This window comes from Pseudorca crassidens, chromosome 5 (assembly GCF_039906515.1).
Source record: "Pseudorca crassidens isolate mPseCra1 chromosome 5, mPseCra1.hap1, whole genome shotgun sequence".
NCBI lineage: Eukaryota > Metazoa > Chordata > Mammalia > Artiodactyla > Delphinidae > Pseudorca > Pseudorca crassidens.
This window is the reverse complement of record NC_090300.1, coordinates 28072249-28097286: the sequence shown is the minus strand read 5'-3', so window position 1 is coordinate 28097286 and position 25038 is coordinate 28072249. Positions and strand designations below refer to the sequence as shown.

Genomic DNA, 25038 nt, shown 5'->3' with positions numbered 1-25038 from the left:
CAGTCCTGGTGCTGAAGAGACTGCTTTGTAAATTACATCTTATTTTTTTTGTCTGCAGATAGAAAGTTATTCAGTTTTCTCTTGAATTTCTGTGTAGAATGCTGCTAACACCAGTGCTGAGAAACCACAAACTTGGTGTATTCTGAAACTCTGAAATGCAGAGGCAGAGAGGACCAAAGAAGAAAAAGAACAATATATATGACTGTAAAAAAAGAAGCTATAGGGCTTCCCTGGTAGCGCAGTGGTTGAGAGTCCACCTGCTGACGCAGGGGACACGGGTTCGTGCCCCAGTTCGGGAAGATCCCACATGCTGAGGAGCGGCTGGGCCTGTGAGCCATGGCCGCTGAGCAAACATTGTCATAATCAGAAGACTTTTCATTGTTTAGTTCTGTTTTTCTAGGTCCCTTTGATCACACACGCTCTTCACTATTGTTTTTCAATATTTAATTGTGGTCTTCATTCATTTCTTTTGTTTGTATTATAGCTTTTTTTGCGGTACGCGGGCCTCTCACTGTTGTGGCCTCTCCCGTTGCGGAGCACAGGCTCTGGACGCGCAGGCTCATTGGCCATGGCTCACGGGCCCAGCCGCTCCGCGGCATGTTGGATCTTCCCAGACCAGGGCACGAACCCGTGTCCCCTGCATCGGCAGGCGGACTCTCAACCACTGCGCCACCAGGGAAGCCCGACAATGTTAATAATCATTCCTCCAATATTAAAAAAAAAAAAAAATCAGGGCTTCCCTGGTGGTGCAGTGGTTAAGAATCCCCCTGCAAATTCAGGGGACACGGGTTCGAGCCCTGGTCCAGGAGGATCCCACATGCTGCGGAGCAACTAAGCCTGTGTGCCACAACTATTGAGCCTGTGCTCTAGAGCCTGCGAGCCACAACTACTGAGCCTGCGCCCACAGCTATTGAGCCTGCGTGGCACAACTACTGAAGCCTTGCACCTAGAGCCCATGCTGCACAAGAGAAGCCACTGCAATGAGAAGCCCACGCACCGCAACGAAGAGTAGCCCTTGCTCGCTGCAACTAAAGCCCACGCACAGCAATGAAGACCCAAAGCAGCCAAAAATTAATTAATAAATTAATTTAAAAAAATCAAAATTCTAACCAGAGAGTTCAATGACAAATGAAAAAATATGAGAGACAGCCCGATTAAGTCACCCTTACCGGAGAGGCTTTTCTCCAAAAATAACAGTTCTGCTTTTAATTATAGATTCTTGGGTCTATTAATCAGCCGTCTTCCTCAAGGCTAAGCTTGGTGCAAATAACAGAGAAGGATTCAGCAAAATGCCTTGTTTAATTAAAAAGAATTTAATTAAAAATATTTTTATACACATGACCAATCACCATTATTTATGCAGATGTTCCTTCGTGCTTTGGAAAGGCTTTTTTTCTTTCTTTTCCTCCTTTGTCAAAAAAATATGCTGTTCTTCTGCAAGAACTACTGTGAAATGAGAAGCACTATGATTGGTAGTTAATACCTATTTTTATCAAAACAGCAGTGTAGCTCACACATCACCCGTGCAGCCGTAACCATAGTAACCCCAAATAGAAAGGGTCTTCTTCGGATTATCAACACGATCAAAGGTAAGATAGTTCATGTGCCTCTGGAATAGTTACACTGCAGCAAACTTTAAAGGATAAAGGTGGCATTTTTCCCCTTACAACTTAAATGTTAAATGAAAATAGTGACTTGCAAGTATGGTATATAAAACCACCTTTCATTTTTGAAGACTCTTATTTCCTCAAAGTGTTAATAATAGAAAAGATGAAAACTCAATGCTATTCATTTGTCCAGTGCTTCCATCTGATTATGCTGAGGAGACAATAATAATCATTTTGCCAAGCTGGAGAATTTGTTACAGGTAAAACCCTACCCTTGGGCACCCTGTAGGATGAGAAGTCACATTTTGTGCCCATGTACTCAGAGGGTGGCTTTGGTCAGTGGTGATTGTAGACACACATTACGTGGGATAAGCTACAGTCAGTGACTCAAGGTGTGGACTGGCAGTCAAATTATGAAGAAAAGGAGCCTTTAATTAGAGAAGTGGAACTCGTTTGAAAGAGCAGTGAAGTACCAACCCAAACACAGATCTGAATTTGGCTTTATAATTTGTGGTAGTATTAGAATGGGGTGAGGAGGGGATAAAAGGCTAGAGCACTCATTCTTAATTATTCCATGATCTATATAATCCAAAACAGAGGCTGGTATTCAAGCCTTTCTACTACATTTTGCAATGCCTGATATGACTCCAGGAGCAGCATCTGGAAGCACAGGGAAACTACTCTGAATTTTAAATATTCAAATAACGTACACGGGGAAACCATCCACAAAATGAAAAGACAATCTACAGAATGGGAGAAAATATTTGCAAATGATGGGACCGACAAGGGCTTAATTTCCAAAATATACAAATAGCTCATACAACTCAACAACAAAAAAACAAAAAATCCAATCCCAAAATGGGCAGAAAACCTAAACAGACATTTCTCCTAAGAAGAAACACGGATGACCAATAAGCACATGAAAGGATGCTCAGCATCACTAATTATTAGAGAAATGCAAATCCAAACTACAATGAGGTACCACTTCATACCAGTCAGAATCACCATCACCAAAAAGTCTACAAACTATAAATGCTGGAGAGGGTGTGAAGAAAAGGGAACCCTCCTACACTGTTGGTGGGAACGTAAGTTGGTGCAGCCACTGTGGAAAACAAGAGATTCCTCAGAAAACTAAAAATAGAATTACCATATGATCCAGCAATCCCAATCCTGGGTATATATCCAGACAAAACCATAATTCAAAAAGATACTTGCACCCCTATGTTCATAGCAGCACTATTCACAGTAGCCAAGACATGGAAACAACCTAAATATCCTTCAACAGATGAATGGATAAAGAAGATGTGGTACATATATACAATGGAATACTACTCAGCCATAAAAAAAGAACAAAATAATGCCATTTGCAGCAACATGGATGGAACTAGAGATTATTATACTAAGTGAAGTATGTCAGAAAGAGAAAGACAAATACCATATGATATCACTTATATGTGGAGTCTAAAATACGACACAAATGAACCTATCTATGAAACAGAAACAGAATCACAAACAGAGAGAACAGACTGGTGGTTGCCAAGGAGGAGAGGTTTGGGGGAGGGATGGAGTGGGAGGCTGGGGTTAGCAGATGTAAGCTTTTACTTATAGAATGGATGAAAAACAAGGTCCTACTGTATAGCACAGAGAACTATACTCAATATCCTGTGATAAACCATAATGGAAAGCAGTATCAAAAAAGAATGTATATATATGTATAACTGAATCCCTTTGCTGTACAGCAGTAATTACCACAACACGGTAAATCAACTCTACTTCAATAAAAATAAATAAATAAATAATGTACGCTGGATGCTACAAAAAGTAGATAATCCACACAAAGATATATACAATTTAATTGTTGTTTCTCTTTAATCCTTTTACATTTGGGATTTACCTTGAAAGCGGATGGGGAAGTAATGAAATATCATGAGACAACAACTGTTTCCTCATGGTTACTGAAGAAAAGAGTGGATACTTGGCAATTTCACGTTCAATTATAAACAAATGTTTTGGCAGTGTCATCTAAAAAGTCAATAAAGTGATTTAGAACAACTCATTGTGAGTAAAAATTTGTTTAAAAATAATACCTAGCAATTTACAAATAACAACATTTCTTTTGATCTCACAAGAATTCTGTGAAGAAATTGAAGGTACTTGATGTTTTGTTTTTACAGTATCTATTTTAAGGACATGGAAAATGAAGTTCAGAGAAGTTAAATCACTAAAATGTGGCTATCCATTCACCCATGACACTAATCTTGCCTTAATGAACATATACTTTCAATATCCAGGATAACTTGGCCACTGGAAGGCCCCGTCCTGACCTCATTTTTAGGTAACTCTCCTACACCATCACACACCTATTTTATTTTTAGTGGCAATTCCTCTTGGGATTGAAAGTTTATGATCCATCCCTAACTGTGATCCTTTTATGTGGAGAATTTCCTAGGCGATCTCTTAAATGCTTTAACCCACAAACATAGGCGTTGGTAATGTATTCCCCAGTGCCCTGGCTCACTCTAGCTTTCCACTTGAGACCAGCTAGTCCCAGAATTAGAGTGACACCTAGCTGTGATTTTAGGTAGCACATGCTGGGAAAGCTGGGCAATGGATGCTGCCCTGCCAGGAGACAGTCAGGTGTGTCTCAGGAGGGAGGTCACCACCTCCCAGAGGTGGAAGTCTCCGAGGTTTTCTATACTTCTGCAATCTCCTGGGAACTAGGACATTTATAGTTCACATTCCCTGAGGAGGGAACACATATGGTGGTGAGAATTTATCTTTACTACAATTATCCTAAAAAGTTCATTTTTGCCACCCTTGAAATTACATACATATCTTATAAGTGCGTAAACCGATATTTACCTCAACCTAAAAACATCAGTACTGAGCCTACTTCACTCTCTATGATTCACCATGTTTACTCAGGATTGCAAATATTTCACTCATCAGTTCTTAGATTCATCAGGCTTCTTTCTGGACTAGCATCATTAGCGTCAGTTGGACATTTGTCAGAATTGAAGTACTGGACTCCACCTGGACTTACTGAATCAGAATCTCTGGAAGCAGAGCCCAGTAATCTGCACTTTAACAAACTCTCCAAATGAGATTTACATACGCTCAAGTTGGAGAATCACTAATGGAGAACAGGAAGTGAGTGACCTCAGCAATCATCTAATTCCTCTAGGAATATATGAGGAAACTAAGCCTAGAAAGGTTAAGTGGCCACCCGAATTTGCCCTGTGAGTTAGTAGCAGGAACTGAACTAGACCTTAGATCTCCCAATGCCCAGTTACAAAAATAACATGGTGCTACAACACTTGTCAAGAAGATGGTTGGGCTCAGTATTAGCAAAGCAGAGACTTAGGCTTTGTATCTATATTCCTCTTGGCTTCTAATTTCAATAGATGAATTATCCATGCATTTAATTTGGGCTCCAGACAGGATAATGCCAGAGTGAATATTGTAAATTCAATTAACATGAGCCAGTAGTCTCCTTATGAAAGCCAACACCCAGGGTCCAGGGCTTCATCAAGCACTTGGGATCCTTAGCACACTTCAGCTGCCAGATCAAGTCAAGATGTGTGACTTACATGTAATATGCAAAGTCGCTGAATTTTTTTTTTTACTCCATAGTATGCATAATATCATATCGAGTTTGAAGATTTTCTTTTAAGATGTTCTAATTACACTTTATAGTGGTTTAATAACATGACATTAAAAAATGCATCAATTTTCCCATTTCTATGAAATTTTGAAGTTTTCTTTTTGCATACATAGATGTGCTTCCATATAAATGCATAAATATGTAAATGTCACATTATATTTATATACTTTTTGTTTGCTTTGTTTTAATAGTCTTTTTTTTTCTTTTCCTTTTTGACATGTCTCCCTCTTCCCCATCTCTTCTTTTCCTTCCAAAGTAACCTAACTTTACAATAAGTACATGTCCCACCAATGTCTCTTCATACGAAAATTCTCTTTATATTAATCACATACACACACATTTGTAACAGATTAAATCAGAAGTTTAAACTGAGGAGAAAAGAAAAAAATAACATTTTCCATAGTGAGATGCACAATTTTAAAGTACTTATCCAAAACCCAGTTACATGATTCCTTTAAACCTCTCACCTACCTTAAGAATGTGAAAGGGTCTCTAGACTCTAGCCTAGCAAGTTAAGATTTGTGAATGGTGTTCCGCTACTTGTGAATTGTGAATCTCACACTCCCTCATCTCAAGCCTATGAAAAGGATCTTTGCCTAGACCGTCAGACAGCTTAAGATGTGACCCCTGGAGTTGGGGAACACAGTGGAATATTGGTTGACTCTCGCCTGAGAAATCTAATGGGATGTGGCTGTCCAGCTGCTCTAATGGTGGCTTACTGTTAATCAAATAAAAAATTTCCTTACTTCATCTCTGCCTCCGTCTTGTAGGAGTCAGGAACTGCATCTAGCAAGGGGTAGATGAGGCATGTGAGAAAGAAGACCCCAACCAACCTGCCTTCAACGGGCTGGGAGATATGGGGCAAAGTCTTAAATTAAATTGAAAACATGCAATATTACATGATACTGGACATATTCATTGCTGAATTGAGACTCTGATTGCAACTTAAAGACCAAAAGTTTTCATCCACGTGGGAAAGGAGTAGTCTTTTAAAAGAATACTTTTAAAAGAGCAATGGGAGAAAAAAAGCAGTTTCTACAGTTATACCCCATGAGTCCTGCTTTATACATATATATGTATATGTAAATACAAATACAGGCATTCCCATGTATTTATGTATGTACATTATGTATATAAATACATTTATATACACAAATATACATAAATACATGGGAATGATTGTTGTTTTTAAAAAATTTGAATCATATATATACTGTTCTGCATTTTGCTTTACATAGTCAACAGTGCCTCCAGGAAAGCCTTCAAGTCAGCTGGAAGAGCACTGATTTTCTTTTTTAATGGCTACATGACATCGTGTAGATGTCCTGCAACCTATCCAACAATTCCCTTATGGATAGGATTCACTTTGCTTCTTTTTTCTTTTCCCCTCCACTTAAAAAGATGTTGCAATAAACATCCCTGCCCATATATCCTTAAGAACCAGTCTTTCTACTTGTGTGGGATAACTTCCCAGGAGTCAGATGGCTGGGAGAAGGGGCTATGTATTTTAAATTCTAATAGCTGTTGCAAAATTGATTTCCAAAAGTCTGTTGATGATTTAAATTTCCACTAGAAATGTGTAAGAGTCCACTTTTCCCTGCCTCCCTGACAGCAATGACTGTTACTTGGTGTTAACAGTTGTTGCCAAACTGCTAGGGGTAAAATGATATGCTGTTACTTTATTTTACATTTCTATGGTCTCTGATGAGTTTGAATAACTTTTCACATTTGAGGCCCAAGAGGATTTGCACTTCTATGAATTGTCTCTTTATTGTCTTTGTCCATTTTTCTGTTATTTATTGCCAGATTGTCCTTTTTAAGTGTCTTTGTATATTAGAGAAAATAATACTCTGTTCTCTATATTTAAATGTTTTTTCCCTAACAATTTAAAAATTGTTTTAAAACAATTTTATATAGTCAAGTATGTCTATTCTTTATTTGTAGATTCCAGGTTTCCATTCCTTGTTAAGAAGAATTTCCTTATCTATAATCTGCAAATATAAATGTACAGATTTTTTGTTTTTTTGTTTTTTGTTTTTTTTAGCTACGCGGGCCTCTCACTGTTGCGGCCTCTCCCGTTGCGGAGCACAGGCTCCAGACGCGCAGGCTCAGTGGCCATAGCTCACGGGCCCAGCCGCTCCGCGGCATGTGGGATCTTCCCAGACCGGGGCACGAACCCGTGTCCCCTGCATCGGCAGGCGGACTCTCAACCACTGCGCCACCAGGGAAGCCCTCTTCTTTATTTTTATTTTATTTTATTTTTTTAACATCTTTATTGGAGTATAATTGCTTTACAATGGTGTGTTAGTTTCTGCTTTATAACGAAGTGAATCAGGTATACATATACATATGTCTGCATACCTCTTCCCTCTTGCATCTCCCTCCCTCCCACCCTTCCTATCCCACCCCTCTAGGTGGTCACAAAGCACGGAGCTGATCTCCCTGTGCTATGCGGCTGCTTCCCACTAGCTATCTATTTTACGTTTGGTAGTGTATATATTATTTAACTCAATATTCAATTAATATTATTATTTCAAAATGTAGTCAGTATAAAAATTATCAGTGAGATATTTTACTTTTTTTCACATTATGTCTTTGAAATCTAGGGTGTATTTGATACATACAGCCCATCAGTTTTGACTAGCTACACTTCAATAGCTACGTGTGGCTCATAGCCATCACATTGGACAGAGCAATGCTCAAGTAAGCCCTATTTGAGGTTGCCTAAGACAGGACAACCTGGATTAATTTTCTTGAGACAAAACAGGACAAGTCTACACAGTAAGAATTATTTTCTAGTTTTAAATACTGGACTAATACTTCTGGAGCTCAAAATAGCACAGCTGTATTTGAGTCTCAAAGTAGCTGCATCACATAAAATGAAAACATTTTAATCCAAATAGGAAACAGGGAAATTGATGAAGTGAGAAAATGCACAGCCCACTGTGCATTTTCCTGAATGAATGGCTTCCTTGAGACCTTGGAAGAAATGTCAGTCCTGTAAATACCAGGATGAGTTTCTGTCATCTTCTGGGTGATTAATATTTAATGTATTGTGCTGAGTTCTTCCTTTTCCTAAAGGAACCTCCTATTTTGGACATCTTTCAACCTGAAAAAAAACCCCACACTGTTATAACTGCTTCTGCAAGTCTACAGTCTATGGCTTGGTGCTCTCTGGAAAGTGTTAAGCTACTGATCACCGATGAAAAGGGGGAAAGAAATATTGGCTGCATGGTTGAACAAAAAGAAAGACACATTTATTTTTGTTTTAGCTGAATATATCTTTTTTTTTGGAGGACAGAAACTAATATTTGCACTCAGCTTGTGCTGGAAGTTCAGCTATGTGCAAGGAGTTCCACCTTCATCTTGAGTCACTGTCCCTCCTGGGGCCATGAGACTCCTTATCTCCAAGGGTGAGCTGGGATATTCAGCTGCTTCACATTTCACATTTGAGAATAGATACCCTTTCAAGCTCCACACTTTGCTCTAGCAGTTTCTTCCACAAATTTATTAATTCATTAATTTAACAAGCATTTATTGAAAACCTACTGTTTTAGATACGAGAAATATAAGAGTGAAAAGATAGGAAAAAAACCCAGAAAAAATAGAAAAAAAAAGCTCCTCTTTCAGAGGGACAAAGAACTAAGGAACAATAAGGAAATAAAATAAATAGTAGATCAATAGTGATTAGTGCTGTACAAGAATGTAAGTCAAGGAAAAAGGATGGGAAGCACAGTGATTTGGGGCGAACTGTGTTGGGGGGAAGAAGGGTGTGATTTTTGATAGGATAGTTAGGGAAGGTCTGATTGAGGTGACATTTGAGAAAAGACCTGAAGAAGGTGAGGATGGAGAAACAACAAATGCAAATGCCTGGAGGCAGCAGCAAGACTGGTGTGTTCCAGCTAACATCATACTCAGTGGTGAAAAGCTTAAAGCCTTTCCTTTAAAATCAGGAATAAGACTAGGATGCCTACCCTCACCACTTCTATTTAACACAGTATTGGAAGTCCTAGCCACAGCAACCAGACAAGAAAAATAAATAAAAGGCATCCAAATTGGAAGGGAAGAAATAAAACTGTCACTATTTGCAGATGACATGATACTCTATACAGAAAATCCTAAAGTCTCCAAACAGTCTTCATGTATTATTAGAACTAATACATGAATTCAGTAAAGTTGTAGGATACAAGATTAATATACAGAAATCTGTTGCTTTTCCATACACTAATAATGAACTATCAGAAAGAGAAAGCAAGAAAACACTCCTGTTTAAAATCACATCAAAAAGAATAAAATACCTAGGAATAAATTAAACCAAGGAGGTGAAAAACCCATACTCTGAAAACTTTAAAACACTGATGAAGGAATCTGAAAATGACACAAGTAAATGGAAAGATATCTCATGTTCTTAGAGGATTAGAAGAATTAATATTGTTAAAATATCCATACTACTTAAAGCAATCTACAGATGTAATGCAATCCCTATTAAAATACCCATGACATTTTTCACAGAACTAGAACAAATAATCCTAAAGTTTATATGGAACCACAAAGACCCAGAATTGCCAAAGCAATCTTGAGAAAAAAGAGCAAAGCTGGAGGTATCACACTCCAGCTTTCAGACTATACAAAACGACAGTAATCAAAACAGCATGGTACTGGCACAAAAACAGAAACATAGATCAATGGAACAGAATAGAGATTCCAGAAATAAACCCATACACTTATGGTCAATCAATCTATGACAAAGGAGGCAAGAGTATACAGTGGAGAAAAGACAGTCTCTTCAGTAAGTGGTTCTGGGAAAACTGAACAGCTGCATATAAAGCAATGAGATTAAACATTTCCTCACACCATATACAAAAATAAACTCAAAATGAATTAAAGAACTACATATAAGACTGGAAAGCAGGAAACTTCTAGAAAAGAATATAGGCAGAACACTCTTTGACATAATTCTTAGCAATATTTTTTTGTATCTGTCTTCTAAGGCAAAACAAATAAAAGCAAAAATAAAAAAATGGGACCTAATTAAACTTAAAAGCTTTTGTACAGCAAAGGTAAACATTGACAAAATGAACAGACAACCTACTGAATGGGAGAAAATATTTGCAAATGATATGGCTAATAAGGGGTTAATATCCAAAATGTATAAACAATTCATACAACTGAGCATCTAAAAACAATCAACCAATTAAAAAATGGGCAGAAGACCTGAATAGACATTTTTTCAAAGAAGATGTACAGGTGGCCGATAGGCACATGAAAAAATGCTCAATGTTGCTAATCACCAGAGAAGTGCAAGTCAAAACCACAATAAGATATCACCTCACACCTGTCAAAATGACTATCATCAAAAATTCTACAAATAACAAATGTTGGCAAGGATGTGGTGAAAAGCGAACTCTAGTACACTGCCGGTGGGATTGTAAATTGTTGCAGCCACTATGGAAAACAGTACGGAGGATCCCCCCAAAACTAAAAATAGAACCATCACATGATCCAGCAATCCCACTGCTGGGTACATATCCAAAGAAAATGAAAACGCTAATTCCGAAAGATACATGTACGCCGATGTTCATAGCAGCATTATTTACAATAGCCAAGATATGGAAGCAACCTAAGTGTCCATCAACATACAAATGGATAAAGATGTGGTATATATACACAATGGAATATTGCTTGGCCATAAAAAAAGAATAAAATTCTGCCATTTGCAACAATGTGGATGGACCTAGAGGGTATCATGCTTAGTGAAATGTCAGACAGAGAAAGACAAATACACCATGTTATCACTTATATGTGGACTCTATAAAATAAAACAGATGAACGTATATAAAAAAACAGAAACAGACTCAGATATAGAGAACAAGCTAGTGTTTACCAGTAGGGAGAAAAGGGGGAGGGGCAAGATAGGGGTATGGTATTAAGAGATACAAACTAATATGTATAAAATAAATAAGAAACAAGGATATATTGTACAGCACAGGGAACTATAACTATTATTTTGTAATAACTTTAAATGGAGTATATTAAAATATTGAATCACGATGGTGTACACCTGAAACTAATATTGTAAATTGACTATACTTGAATAATAATAATAAAAAAAAGACTGGTGTGTTTAAGGAATAGCACATGGGTATAGTGGGATTCCCAAGTATCTTTACATACCTTAAGGACCTCTCTATGTCACTCACTCCATATAAAGGGATATTTCAGTCTTAATAATAAAAATCGTTATCTTGGATAATCTAAATATACCAAACTGGGACCCAAGTCAGTGATGAAAGAGACAGGAGGATAGTATGAAGTCGGAGAGACTCCTAATGGGCTTTGGCCATTTGTAAAAAGAGGGATATTAACTATAGCATCTATTTCCAGTCGTTGGGTCTCTTACTCTATTACCATTTCGTTGATTGTTTCTCTCCCCTCCCCCATTCTCCTATTTTTCCTTGTCTAAACACACCTGAAGATGTGTGTTTATCGATCAAGCCCTGCAAGTACTTCTCTCTTCCCATACCCTGCAGTTTATCATACATGGTCTCTTTGGGGGCTCTGCCTTTAGTTATCCACTCTTTCTGTTAAGGGATGCTGATGACGTTTACATCAGCAGCAAGATCTTCATCAGTGAGGAAAGGAGGAAACTAAATCAATCAAATAATATCTAAATCACCCTAACTGGAGGTAAACTGAAAACTGGCTGAAGAGAGTCTGAAACGTGCAGGAAGAATTAGATTTAAGTCTAAATATGTAACTGTAAAAGAAAAATATGAATAGTTAATAATACCTCGCTGAGATTTAGCTAAGGCTAAATGGGAGAGAATTAATTTAAAGAAGGCCATGAAAAATCAGACCTGGAGAGCACAGGTTCTCTTTCATAAATTAGTGAGTCACAATAACTTAGGCAATAAATGAATAATTGTAGGGTAAGATTAACTAGGTGTTTAAAGGTTGTTGAAGATCTTAAATAGCACCAATTTAGCAGAGAGTAGGTTCAGTGTGTTTTAATATAACAATTAGCTCCCAGAAGAAAAGGGTGCTTAAGTATTCCTGTTCACGTGTGGGTCTCTGCTATGTGAGACCTTCTCTAACATTTGCTGAGTTGGTGTAAGAACCCCCAAATGTCTGGGTGGAGGGCTTTGGGTTCACTTTTAACTACTTTGAAACAAAAACTTGTTTAAAAATAAAATTAAAAACAAAAAAACAAAAAACAGTCTCACAGAAATAAGCACCAAATGTTAGAGCTGGAAAGGCCTCTAGTCGAAGCTTTTCATTTTACAGATGAAGAGTCAGTTTCTTCATCTGTAAAATGAAGGGGTTGGAAAAGATGAGATCACATATCTTCCACTTTCAGTAACCCATAAAATCTAGAGAGGCTAAGTGGTGCCCAAAGTTGTACAGCTGGTCTGTGCCAGACTTGGAAAGTGGACTTGGTTCCCAGGATTCTCGTTATGGCTGTGAGTCAATTCTGCATTTCAAAAAATTCAGTCAGCTCAGTTGTTTGATACAATGTAGATAAATAACCATCTTACTGAGCTAGATTATTTTTTTTCTATTTCAGTCAGTTTTCCTGTGTCATGTAAACATAACCTCAGGAATATCACTAGTCACAGAAGGAGCAAAGCTTGAACACCACACACTTGGAGCTGGCTGAATCACTCCATAAAATGCAACAACTTGGCCATTAGCATGGGGACCAAGAAACAATGGATGCAGTGCTTTTCAAAATGCAGATTTGTGCACAGGTGACCTAAAATGGGACCTGACCATGAAAAGCAAAGTATCCATATATGGCAGAAGAGAACAACCTGAACTAACTAGAAATCACTGATGGATTGAAAATAATTTACTTGAGGCCCCATTTCCGTGGATGCCAAGGGACTTCTGCATTTCCCTGGGTTTGGGGGATGGTAGCATGAAATGTTCCAGCAATGATTTAGCGGCCAGGTCTTCTCTAGGCCTGGAGATGGAACAGTCTCTCCCTGTACACCACTCTGGGACTCTGATCTTCTAATCGACACCACAGGTTCTAAATCTGAGACATACTTTCATTTCATCCTCTTCCAGAGAGCAGGTCAACATCATACATTAAAAACTGCTTTTTCCTCCCCCATCCCATAAGCAAAATAAGACAGACAAAAATGTGCAAAATATATTTGTAACTTATATTACAGACAAAGGGTTAACATCCCTAGTATATTAAGGACTTCAGAAGCATGAAAAATAAAAGATCAACAACCCTACTGGAAAAGGGCATCTTATAAACATCTGCTTTTCAGAAAAAAAATGCATATGTTCCCTAAACATATATTACTCATATTAAGAGAAATATTAAGTCAAGCCACAGAGAGATACAAATCCTCACTTATTGTATGGGCAAAAACCCAAAACTGTAACAGAATTCTGCATTGGCAAGGCTGTACAGAACAGATACTGTCATACATTGCTGGTGTGAAGGCGAAATGGTACAAACTTTATGGGGAGGAAATTGGCATCTAGGAAATTACAAATACCTTTTAACCCGTTTCTACAAATCTATCCCAAAGAAACAGGAGCAAAATGTGGAAAGCTATTAATTTTAAAGTTATTAACTGTAACATCATTCATAATTGCAAAAGACAAAAAACCCAAATGTCCATTAACAGGCAACTGGTTGAATAAACTATGGAATACTCTGCAGCTACAAAAGAAAATGAGAAAACTCTTAATATGTTGCTATGGATTACTCTTCAAAATACTGTTAATTAAAGAAGAGCAAGGTGATGAACCATGTGTGCTGTAGTATATAGTCGAGCGTGTTCATGTTTGTTTGCTTAGAGTTAAAAATAGAAGCATACCAAATGTAAGGCCAGACACTATCAAACTCTTAGAGGAAAACATAGGCAGAACACTCTACGACATAAATCACAGCAGGATCCTTTTTGACCCACCTCCTAGAGAAATGGAAATAAAAACAAAAATAAACCAATGGGACCTAATGAAACTTCAAAGCTTTTGCACAGCAAAGGAAACCATAAACAAGACAAAAAGACAACCCTCAGAATGGGAGAAAATATTTGCAAACAAAGCAACTGACAAAGGATTAATCTCCAAAATATACAAGCAGCTCATGCAGCTCAATAACAAAAAAACAAACAACCCAATCTAAAATGGGCAGAAGACCTAAATAGATTTTTCTCCAAAGAAGATATACAGGTTTCCAATAAACACATGAAAAGATGCTCAACATCACCAATCATTAGAGAAATGAAAATCAAAACTACAACGAGGTATCACCTCACACCAGTCAGAATGGCCATCATCAAAAAATCTACAAACAATAAATACTGGAGAGGGTGTGGAGAAAAGGGAACCCTTTTGCACTATTGGTGGGAATGTCAATTGATACAGCTACTATGGAGAAGAGTATGGAGGTTCCTTAAAAAATTAAAAATAGGGCTTCCCTGGTGGCGCAGTGGTTGAGAGTCCGCCTGCCGATGCAGGGGACACGGGTTCGTGCCCTGGTCTAGGAAGATCCCACATGCCGCGGAGCGGCTGGGCCCGTGAGCCATGGCTGCTGAGCCTGCGCGTCCAGAGCCTGTGCTCCGCAACGGGAGAGGCCACAACAGTGAGAGGCCCGCGAACCCCCGCAAAAAAAAAAAAAAAAAAAATTAAAAATAGAACTACCATATGACCCAGCAATCCCACTGCTAGGCATATACCCTGAGAAAACCATAATTCAAAAAGAGACATGTACCACAATGTTCACGGCAGCACTATTTACAATAGCCAGGATGTTGAAGCAACCTAAGTGTCTATCGACAGGTGAATGGATAAAGAAGATGTGGCACATATATACAATAGAATATTACTCAGCCATACAAAGAAGCGAAATTGAGTTATTTGTAGTGAGGTGGATGGACCTAGAGTCTGTCATACAGAGTGAAGTAAATCAGAAAGAGAAAAACAAATACCGTATGCTAACACATATATATGGAATCTAAAAAAAAAAAATGGTTCTGATGAACCTAGGGGCAGAACAGGAATAAAGATGCAGACGTAGAGAATGGACTTGAGGACATGGGGAGAGGAAGGATAAGCTGGGGTGAGGTGAGAGAGTGGCATGGACATATATACACTACCAAATGTAAAATAGATAGCTAGTGGGAAGCAGCCGCATAGCACAGGGCGGTCAGCTTGGTGCTTTGTGACCACCTAGAGGGGTGGGATAGGGAGGGTGGGAGTCAGACGCAAGAGGGAAGGGGTATGGGGATATATGTATACGTATAGCTGATTAACTTTGTTATACAGCAGAAACTAACACAACATTGTAAAGCAATTTTACTCTAATAAAGATGTTAAAAAAATAAAAATAGAAGCGTAAACTAAAAACCAACCAAAATGGTTGAAAAATTAGGATAGAGAGGACAGGTCTAGAAGTTAGATTTCTCTTCTTTTGTCCTATGGTTTTCATTTTGGAATTCTGTAGATATTTAATCTAAGTTTAAAACAACAATTAAAAGCAAAATGAAACAAATGAACATTATTGTATAATTGACTTGTGGCTTACCCACACAGAGGATTATTTCAAGAGCTCTTAAAACAGAGTAATTTTTAACTGTTCATCCTAGTGGCATATACACAAAGGTTAAAAAGAACCACAATGTAATCTAAGCAGTTTTCAATAATCATATTTTTAGTAATAATATGTGCACTGTAAATTTGAAAATATACATTTAAAGGAAGTAAGAAATTATATTAATGTAATAGAAAGAAGAAAAGTAGGCAGAAGAAAAATTTAAATGCAAAATAAATTCAAGGCAGTTAAGTAAAATTTCTATAATCCTAAATTGGAAGTAACAAGATTAATATGAATTTGTGATATTATTTCTCCTTCAAAACAAATAAAAATATGTAGAAACAATGACCAATACAATAGTAATGAAAACACCCAGTGTCCACATTTTGTTCTCTAAATAAATTTCCCGCTTAGAAAGAACCAAGTCTTCTTAGAGAAATGTCTGGTTCTAAGTCAGGGTACAGGAAACATACAAAAGAAGGTTGGAACATCTAGTCCTGCTCCAAAACAAGAAATCTACGAGAGACTATTGGGTTTGTGCCAAAAGGATATAGGAGAAACTTGAAGAGGCTCCCAGTTGTCAAAGATGGAATATTTTGTTCAAAAAGTATAATTACAATAGTAGATTGAAACATATCAACTATGTTTAAATCCATGTGTTGATATGATACTTTAAAAAAGCCCCAAACCACCTCCCTGATCATATGTGGGAGATGATAAACAACTCATTATTTTGAAAATTAGAACATTAGTAAGTAAACAAAAAGAATAAATAATTTATCCTGATTTTTTGTTCAAATAATTATCACAGGGTACTCAAAAAGTTGATCTGGAAAACTGCTTCTTTCAGGAGAGTACCAGCTAATACATGCAAAATGCAGGACAGAATTAGCATACCACTAGTTTGTAAGCCCTAACAAATTCTAGACTAAGCATAACCATCAACAGGTACTAAAGCCATTAGCTAAAATGGGGAAGTCTAACATTAAGAGCTTCTCAAACTTTACTGTGCATATAAACCACTTGAGGATATTCAATTCTAGAACCTGATTCAGTAGTTCTGGAGTTGAGCCTGAGATTCTGCATTTAAAACAAGCTACCACATGGTGCCAATACTGCTGGTCAGAGGGCCATTCTAAGAAAGAGAAGAGCAGCCCCTAGTATCCGGGAGCTGGCCTGGTACTATCAGCTGGGCTTTGTTGTTCTCTTGTTGAATGTAAACAATTTCACAGAAAACATCAGACAGGTTTACTCTGTGACCATGATGGATCAAGACAAAAACAAGCCTACTGTGTAATCACATCTAAACACAAAAAATGAACACTGTCCAAACCACAACATCCCTATCTTGGCTATTATAAGTGGCCCGGCTTCTTTACAAATTGTAGCCTTAGTCTCTATTCAGTCTTTCCTCCTGCCGGATAAGACTTACTAAAATGCTCAATCACTCATGCTTTCTGACAGCATCTAATCCAGAGCAAAGACCCAATTCCTTAAGCCTTCCCTAAAATCACCAAGCATAAGCCCAAGTCCTATAACAAGTCCTTTCTAACACTCTCTGAGATGTCCCATGGTTCCTCTGGTGAGCATTCTCTTCATTACAACATGTAATAAACACATCTTGTTCAACTACAGGTGTGTTCTGGTGGTCTTTGCCGGAGTAGCAATTCAGTAGTGTGATGGATCAGGCTGACAGGTGAGTCACTAAACAGTATGTGCTTCCTGATGTGATGCTATAGAGATTCATAGCAAGCAAGTAATCTCTTTTTTTTTTTTTTTTTTTTTTTTTTTTGCGGTACACGGGCCTCTCACTGTTGTGGCCTCTCCCGTTGCGGAGCACTGGCTCCGGACGCGCAGGCTCAGCGGCCGTGGCTCACGGGCCCAGCCGCTCCGCGGCATGTGGGATCTTCCCGGACCGGGGCACGAACCCGCGTCCCTTGCATCGGCAGGCGGACTGTCAACCACTGCGCCACCAGGGAAGCCCCAAGCAAGTAATCTTGCCAAAAAAGATGAACGCTGATCTGATTAAACCTCTAGATTTAACCATCAGTTTACAAGAAATACAGAAGCTAGAGGAACATTTTAAGCAACCATATTTAATTCAACCATGAGACAATTTGCCTTTTTTTCCAACAAATAAGTGACAAGAAAAATAGAAGATGGAAGGGGAACATATAGATGAAAAGAAACTCAATAGTCATATCCACCAATTGTAATGTGTAGCCCTTATTTGGGTCCTAATTTGTACAAACTACTACACAAACTAATAATGACAATGACAAAAAGACAATTGGGGCTATTTGAACAGAGCCTAGCTCTCTGATAATATTAAAAAAGGTTATTAATATTTTTAGGTTTCATTATGACAATGGTCATTTTTCAAAACATTTACAAATAAAATGATATGCTGTCTAGGATTTGCTTTAACATAATTCAGTCATAGTGAGAAGGAGTGTAGAAGGGTATACATAAAAACATTGGCCATATTTGATAATCATCATAATTTGCTAATTTTAAGGGTATATGACAATTCTTTTTATTATTCTCCCTATGTTTAATATGTTTAAAATGTTACATAGTAAACAATTTTAAAAATTATTTTTTACCATTTAATTCAATAGAGCTTTTTTTTTTTTTTTTTTTTTTTTTTTTGCGGTACGCAGGCCTCTCACTGTTGTGGCCTCTCCCGCTGCGGAGCACCAGGCTCCGGACGCGCAGGCTCAGCAGCCATGGCTCACGGACCCAGCCGCTCTGTGGCATGTGGGATCTTCCCGGACCTGGGCACGAACCCGTGTCTCCTGCATTGGCAGGCGGACTCTCAACCACTGCACCACCAGGGAAGCCCCAATAGAGCATTTTTGAAAGAAGAAAGTTAAATAGAGAGAAATTAAGGACCACAGCTCAAAATGGCTACATATTCTACAGAAATAAACAGTAATGAATTTTAAAGAGTCTTTCCCATTACTGAAATTGATTTCAGAACTATTTTTTGAGAGGTGTTAGAATATTCACCTGTTTCTTTTCTTTTTTTTTGTAATCACTAACAGATATGTCAACTGCAAGTGAAAAGGAATAAGGAATATTATGTAGACTCGGGTGATGGTCATCAGAGAAAAATTCAATTTAAATGTTTGAGTCTTAGAAAGAAGGCAACATATCATTTGGGCAATTACCTGGATCTGTAGCAGACATCAGTGAACCAAAAAACAAACAGTCAGTGAAATGAAAGTCTCCATTTTTCAGCTGGTCAGCATATACCATGGCCTTCACAAAGCCATACATAATTAACCTGTTGAAGAGAAAAATATGATCTTCAAACATCAACATAGCTGACATTCTAATGGGCTTCCTGAATAAGCATGAGGCACAAATTACCACTATTCTGCCTATTTGTAGCCATGCTAGTCCTCACTACACTGTACCAAATATCACAGTTTATTCACCTGGCAAAAGGTAAAAGAACATTTTATAGTGTACTTCAGTGAAAACAAATCTCAAGGATATAAAAAATTATCTGTGAAATATGGCATAGCAAATCATACCCACAAATATAGTGGCTGGGTTGACATCTGTAAATGGATTGCTTTTCAGTTTTACTGTTTTGTCTGCTAGGGTGTCTGCAAAGGGTTCAAGTTTCAAGTCTGTCACTGTGATGAGAAGGATACTGGCCACTCACAGGGCACTCAGTCAACCAGTTACTTTACAATAGATGAGTCTCTACTACTGGTGGTGTCAGGACACTTCCACACCAGGTAGAGAAAACACTGTTAGGTTTAGAGCGCCTGTAACTTCAACACATAGTTGAAAATGAATCTTGAAATGGTTACATTTTGATCTTGCAAAGAAAGCCATTCTTTTCATGAGATTATGTTTACCAAACCCATGGAATGCAAATTATCTGTTTTGGTCATCATTTGCCACCCTATAGCTTTTAAATTGTATTTAATTAACTGATTTTTCTAAATCCTAGTGGAGGAAACACAAAAATTGGTGAACTGGACCACGGTAGAATCACTGAAAGTGACTGTAAGAGTCCTTAGAAACCACTGACTCTCAGACCGATAGACTGTTGCTTAGATATTCACACGTATTTAAATTAGTTTCTTGAAAAATGTTCTAGGGTTGTGAGCATGACTAAAAAGACTAGAAATCAGATATTTGAAATTTTAATGACAATGAGAATGTGGATATTTCAAATTCTCTTATGAAAAATTTCTCTATGAGAGAATATTTCAGACACACTTGCATTTAAATCCAGTTTCTACCACTTACTAGTTATGTGATTTTAGGGCATTACTAAAACCTTCTGAGGTAGGGAAAAGAATTATGGTTAGTCTACAGAGCTGTTTTAAGGATTATCTGAGGTAATATAAATTTGGGTTTTGACACATAGTAAAGTCTCAATGAGATTATGACTGCTAATAGTAATTATCAAAATAGGTAATATTCACTTTCTATATCTATTTCTTCACATGTTTTAACTCATTTCATCCACATATTGATCCTACAAGGTAGGTACTATTTGCATTTTACAGATGAGAAAACTGAACACTGTGTGATCAAGTAACTTGCTCAAGGTGACACAGCTATTAAATTGTGGAACCCAGACTTGAACTGAGAAATTTGACTCCAGATCCCAGGTTTTTAATTCCTACATCATATTGCCTACATGAACAGTTCCATATTGTACATTATATGTTATCTCATACAGTATACTCTTAACTAGTCCATAAGGTGGTTGTTCTATATAGGACAAAGGTGCAGCAACGGAATATCCCCAAGAACTTGGAGATAATACTACCCATGAGCTGAACTATTAAGACAACCACATGGGTTCGAGCAGGGACCCAATATTGCTGTGAAGTGTGTGGATTCTAGCAGGGGAGGCTGAAGCTTAACTAGGCTGCAAGTGTTAACATATCTGAGAAAGCCTGTGTCATGCAACACAGCAATTGTTTCTGGGAAGAGGCCTCAATCATGGCAGCTCACCTACACTTATCTTGGGGAGGGCATTCTGCTGGTTACCAGGGTATGCAGCCTCTGGACAGGTTAAGAGTAGAGTCATTCAGCTTGTTTATTCAATAGATATTTATTACTGAACCCCTACTATTGTCAGGCTCTGTGCTAGGTGTTTAGAATACATCAGTGAACAAGACAAAGATCCCTGTCCTTATGGAGCATGTCGTTTACAGCAAGGCAGATGGCAATAAATATAATCATAGATTTTAATTATATATGTTATCCGCATCACCCTCTGTCTGATGAACACTGAGACTTTCTGGACAGTCACAACATTACCAGGGAAATGCTCTCCGAGAGTCATCCCTTCAGCCTCACTTGGTGTTAACCTGACTTCACCACAGTTCTTCCTCATTTGAGCTACACTTCCAATATGGGGCATGGATAGGCTCTGGAATCAGTATCAACTTTATGACCTATGACTATATTTCTGAATTCTATACCCATTAGTTAATTTTACAAGTTAGGAATCTGAGCCTCAGAATTAAAATGACTTGCCCCATATTGCCCTACAGAAGCCAGGGTAAGATTGGGTAAGATAAAAAAAATATATGCATGCATATATATTACCCAGGCTTGGGAAGATTACTTGGAAACTAGAAGCCTCATATACTATTGATGAAAATAAAATTAAAGTCTTTATAAAAGCCAATTTGACAATTTATTTTTAAAGTATTAAATTTTTTATATTCTGTAGCTTATTAAATGATTTTCTATGAATTTTTGCCAAGAAATTAATCTGAATACACACCAGAAGTTATTTAGTTTATTTCAGATTATTACTATTCATGAGTGAAAAATTCAAAGCAATCTAAATGTCCAGTGAATAAATTACAGAACACACATATAACGAACTAATATGAAACTATTAATACTATATACAAGAGTGTATATTAGGCATAGAAAAGTAAATTGATAAAGCAAATTATAAAGTGGTAATATATAATAATTTCTAATTTTATAAAAATTGAATATATTTAAGCACACATATAAACAGAAAAAGGTCAGAAGCATATAGTCTGGGATGTTAATAGTGGTTATAAAGTGACATGTGACTATTTTCTTTTTTCCTATTCTGCATTTTCAGTTCTTTCTAAATAACAGTCATAATAAAAAAGTAACAATGTACATTAGTGAGTGCTATTATGTGACATGACATTCATTATGTCATTTAATCTTCATAATACTTGAGTTAGGTACTATAATTATTCCTTTTTACAAAGGTGAAAATCAGGATTCAGAGAGGGTAAATAAGTTGCCTTAGGTCACAGAAGTTAGCTTATGACAGAGCTGGATTTGAACCCAGGCAGTTGGATGTCAAAACCTGCATACACAACCACCATTCTATAGAGATTCGGAATTGTTTTGAAATCAAGAGAAACACATGTGCATGTACACACACACACACACATGCACACACATATACACATACCCCTATACACACAGTTTGTTTTTTTAAAAAAAGAAAGTAAATGATTTGTTTACTCCAAGTCAACCCCTGGACACAAAATAACTATAATTCCAATATCTTCCTTGAGATAATACCTTAAAAAGCAAGAAAAACAGAAAAAGCCCAGTGTAGTATGAGCTCAGTATGATCATTTTGTTATTATTACCAATAACAATGGTCATTGTCACTGATAATTATAATGTCAATAATTAGTGTGTATCTATTATGTGACAGGCACTTTTTTTAAATAACTAGCTATTGTTATTGTTGCTACATTATTGTAACTAACTAATTATAACTGTATTAACTGGGAGGATAAATAAATGAACCCATTAGCAACCACCACATTCTCACAGGGTGGTATGTTCTATCAGCACTTCACAGAAACTATTTCAGATGGCTCAGGATACAGGAAAGATGTGGTCTGATGGGGAGAGGAGAGCCAGTGAATTCCAGTGCACGCAATGCTGTGAAGATGGTGGACCCAAGTGAGATGTCCTTCTGGGGTCAGCCTGTGCTTAGGGACAGCCCAGGTCACAGGGATGGGCAGAAGCAGAACTGCCATATAAAAAGCAAAATTGCTGATAACATTGATTTCAACAAATATCCACTTAGTGCTATTCTTTAAAAAGCAGAGTGCTTATGCTACAGAGGATACAAAGGTGCAAATCCATGACCCGCCTTCAAAGAGTAGAGTTTCACAGGATGGCAGTCATGTCACTTATAGAAGGCATTGGGTAAAAGAGAATTTGAAGAAATGTCCTACACAATGCTCCACATACTCACTTTATTGAGTGTTTGTGACACACGTACTGATTTTAAATTTCATGAGCTTGTTTCACACTATTAAAGTTCCACACCTAAAGGCATGTTGCAAAAATGTTTCAAAACAAAAAGTTCCAGAAGGCTCAATTGCTTGGATGATTTTTAAGTATGCCATCTTAGTCTCTCTCAGTATTTTTTAAAAAGAATACATCTTCTTTTTTAAAAATAGTCTTGATCAAGCTATGAATAGATCTACTGGAAAAAGCAGTTTTTTTGAATTGCTAGAGATACGCAAGGGGAATTGCTGTCAGTTTGGAAACAGCTGTGTGGACCAGGCCTCTTAACTGTCAGAAGAGCCACATTCCTGCCTGTGAAAGCTTGTGAAACAGACCATTACATGGACCTCACTCTGCAGTGGGAAAGCCCAGCACCAACAGGCTCTGATAGCAAAACAAAGATTATAATCTGCACCTAAATTTCTGATTTCTATACTCAAACATTTCCTCTGGATAAGCATCTTTATTTATTTGTTCACATTTTACGGATAGTTTCAATCTCACAGTTTCTTTTTTTTTCTGGGGCATGCATTCAAGAGCAATACCCCACTAGAGAAGTCATAAATTCTTTTATTTTTGGCGGTACGCGGGCCTCTCACTGCTGCGGCCCCTCCCGTCGCAGAGCACAGGCTCTGGACGCGCAGGCCCAGCGGCCATGGCTCATGTGCCCAGCCGCTCCCCGGCATGCGGGATCCTCCCGGACTGGGGCACGAACCCGCGTCCCCTGCATCGGCAGGTGGACTCCCAACCACTGCACCACCAGGGAAGCCCCATAAATTCTTTTTCTTTACAGCTTTACTGAGATACAATTCACATATAACATTGTGTCAGTTTAAGTTATACAATATGATGATTTGATATATGTATGTATTGCAAAATAATTACCACAATAAGGTTAGTTAGCATATCCATCACCCCACAGTTATCATACTTTTGTATGTGGCGAGAACTTTTAAGACCTACTCTCTTAGCAACTTTCAAATATACAAGATAGCATTATTAACGATAGTCACCATGATATACATTACATCCCCAGTCATCTTATAACTGGAAGTTTGCACCCTTTGACCATCTTCACTCACTTCTCCCACCTCCCCCTTGCCCCCTGCCCCTGGCAGCCACCTATCTGCTCTCTGTTTCCATGAGAGAACTCATAATTTATTAATGTTGGGGTGGATGGAATTGGGAAGGTCTCCTAGCCAAATTCATTCACTCATGCATTCATTAATTTGCTCATTAACTCATTCATTCAACAAATAACTATCAACAGACATAATTCCTCCGCTCAGGGAGCTTATATTTTATTGGGGGAGCCAGATGTTTACTAGCTAATTTATAATTTATTATTTTAACAGTATTGTGGTTAAGTCCTATGGAGAGAAGTACAGATTGCACATGTCCACACTTCTATTAGCTGGGAACAATAAAGGGGGACTTCATTTTATAGGAAAGATTACACGTTCAACTTGAGAAATGTTGAGATTGAGAAGCTGGTGAGCCTGTTGGGTATTCAGAGTTGGGTGTGAACGAAAATGTGAAGAGAACATAAAGTGGACGAGGGCCCACGATTGATGCCTGGGAACTCCAGCATTTGAAGATGAGGTAGAGATGATGAGGAAAAGAGGATACAAAGAATCGGTCAACAGAGACATGAGTGGAAATCTGGTAGAGTGTCACAAGAGTCAAGAGAAGAGTGTTTCCAGAAGGAGGGTATGATACATAGGATTGAATATTGCCAAACGAGCCCATTCATTTAATGTCATTAGGAATGTGGGAGCTAAAGCGAGATTAGAATGGGTTGAAGAGCCCATGGAAAAAATGAGGAAATTGAGACAGGCAACATACCCATCCTTTTGGGAGGTCTGGCTATGAGGGAAATCAGGTCTGTCTCCAGAAGGGGGTTTAGGGTGAGACTT

At 37.9% G+C, this 25038-nt stretch overlaps 1 protein-coding gene across 13 annotated transcripts in view; it reads right to left on the bottom strand.

Moving 5' to 3' along the window:
• The window catches only part of SLC9A9 (solute carrier family 9 member A9), a 660636-nt gene that overhangs the window by 365412 nt on the left and 270186 nt on the right, over positions 1-25038 (bottom strand). For all 13 annotated transcript variants that reach the window (XR_010943485.1, XR_010943486.1, XR_010943487.1 and 10 more), the window contains one exon: positions 19006-19121. Coding sequence is in view for 10 of the 13 variants with exons in the window: in XM_067737585.1 (XP_067593686.1) it covers positions 19006-19121 (116 nt within the window). In the remaining 3 variants the exon portion in view is untranslated. The remainder of the gene's footprint in view (positions 1-19005; positions 19122-25038) is intronic.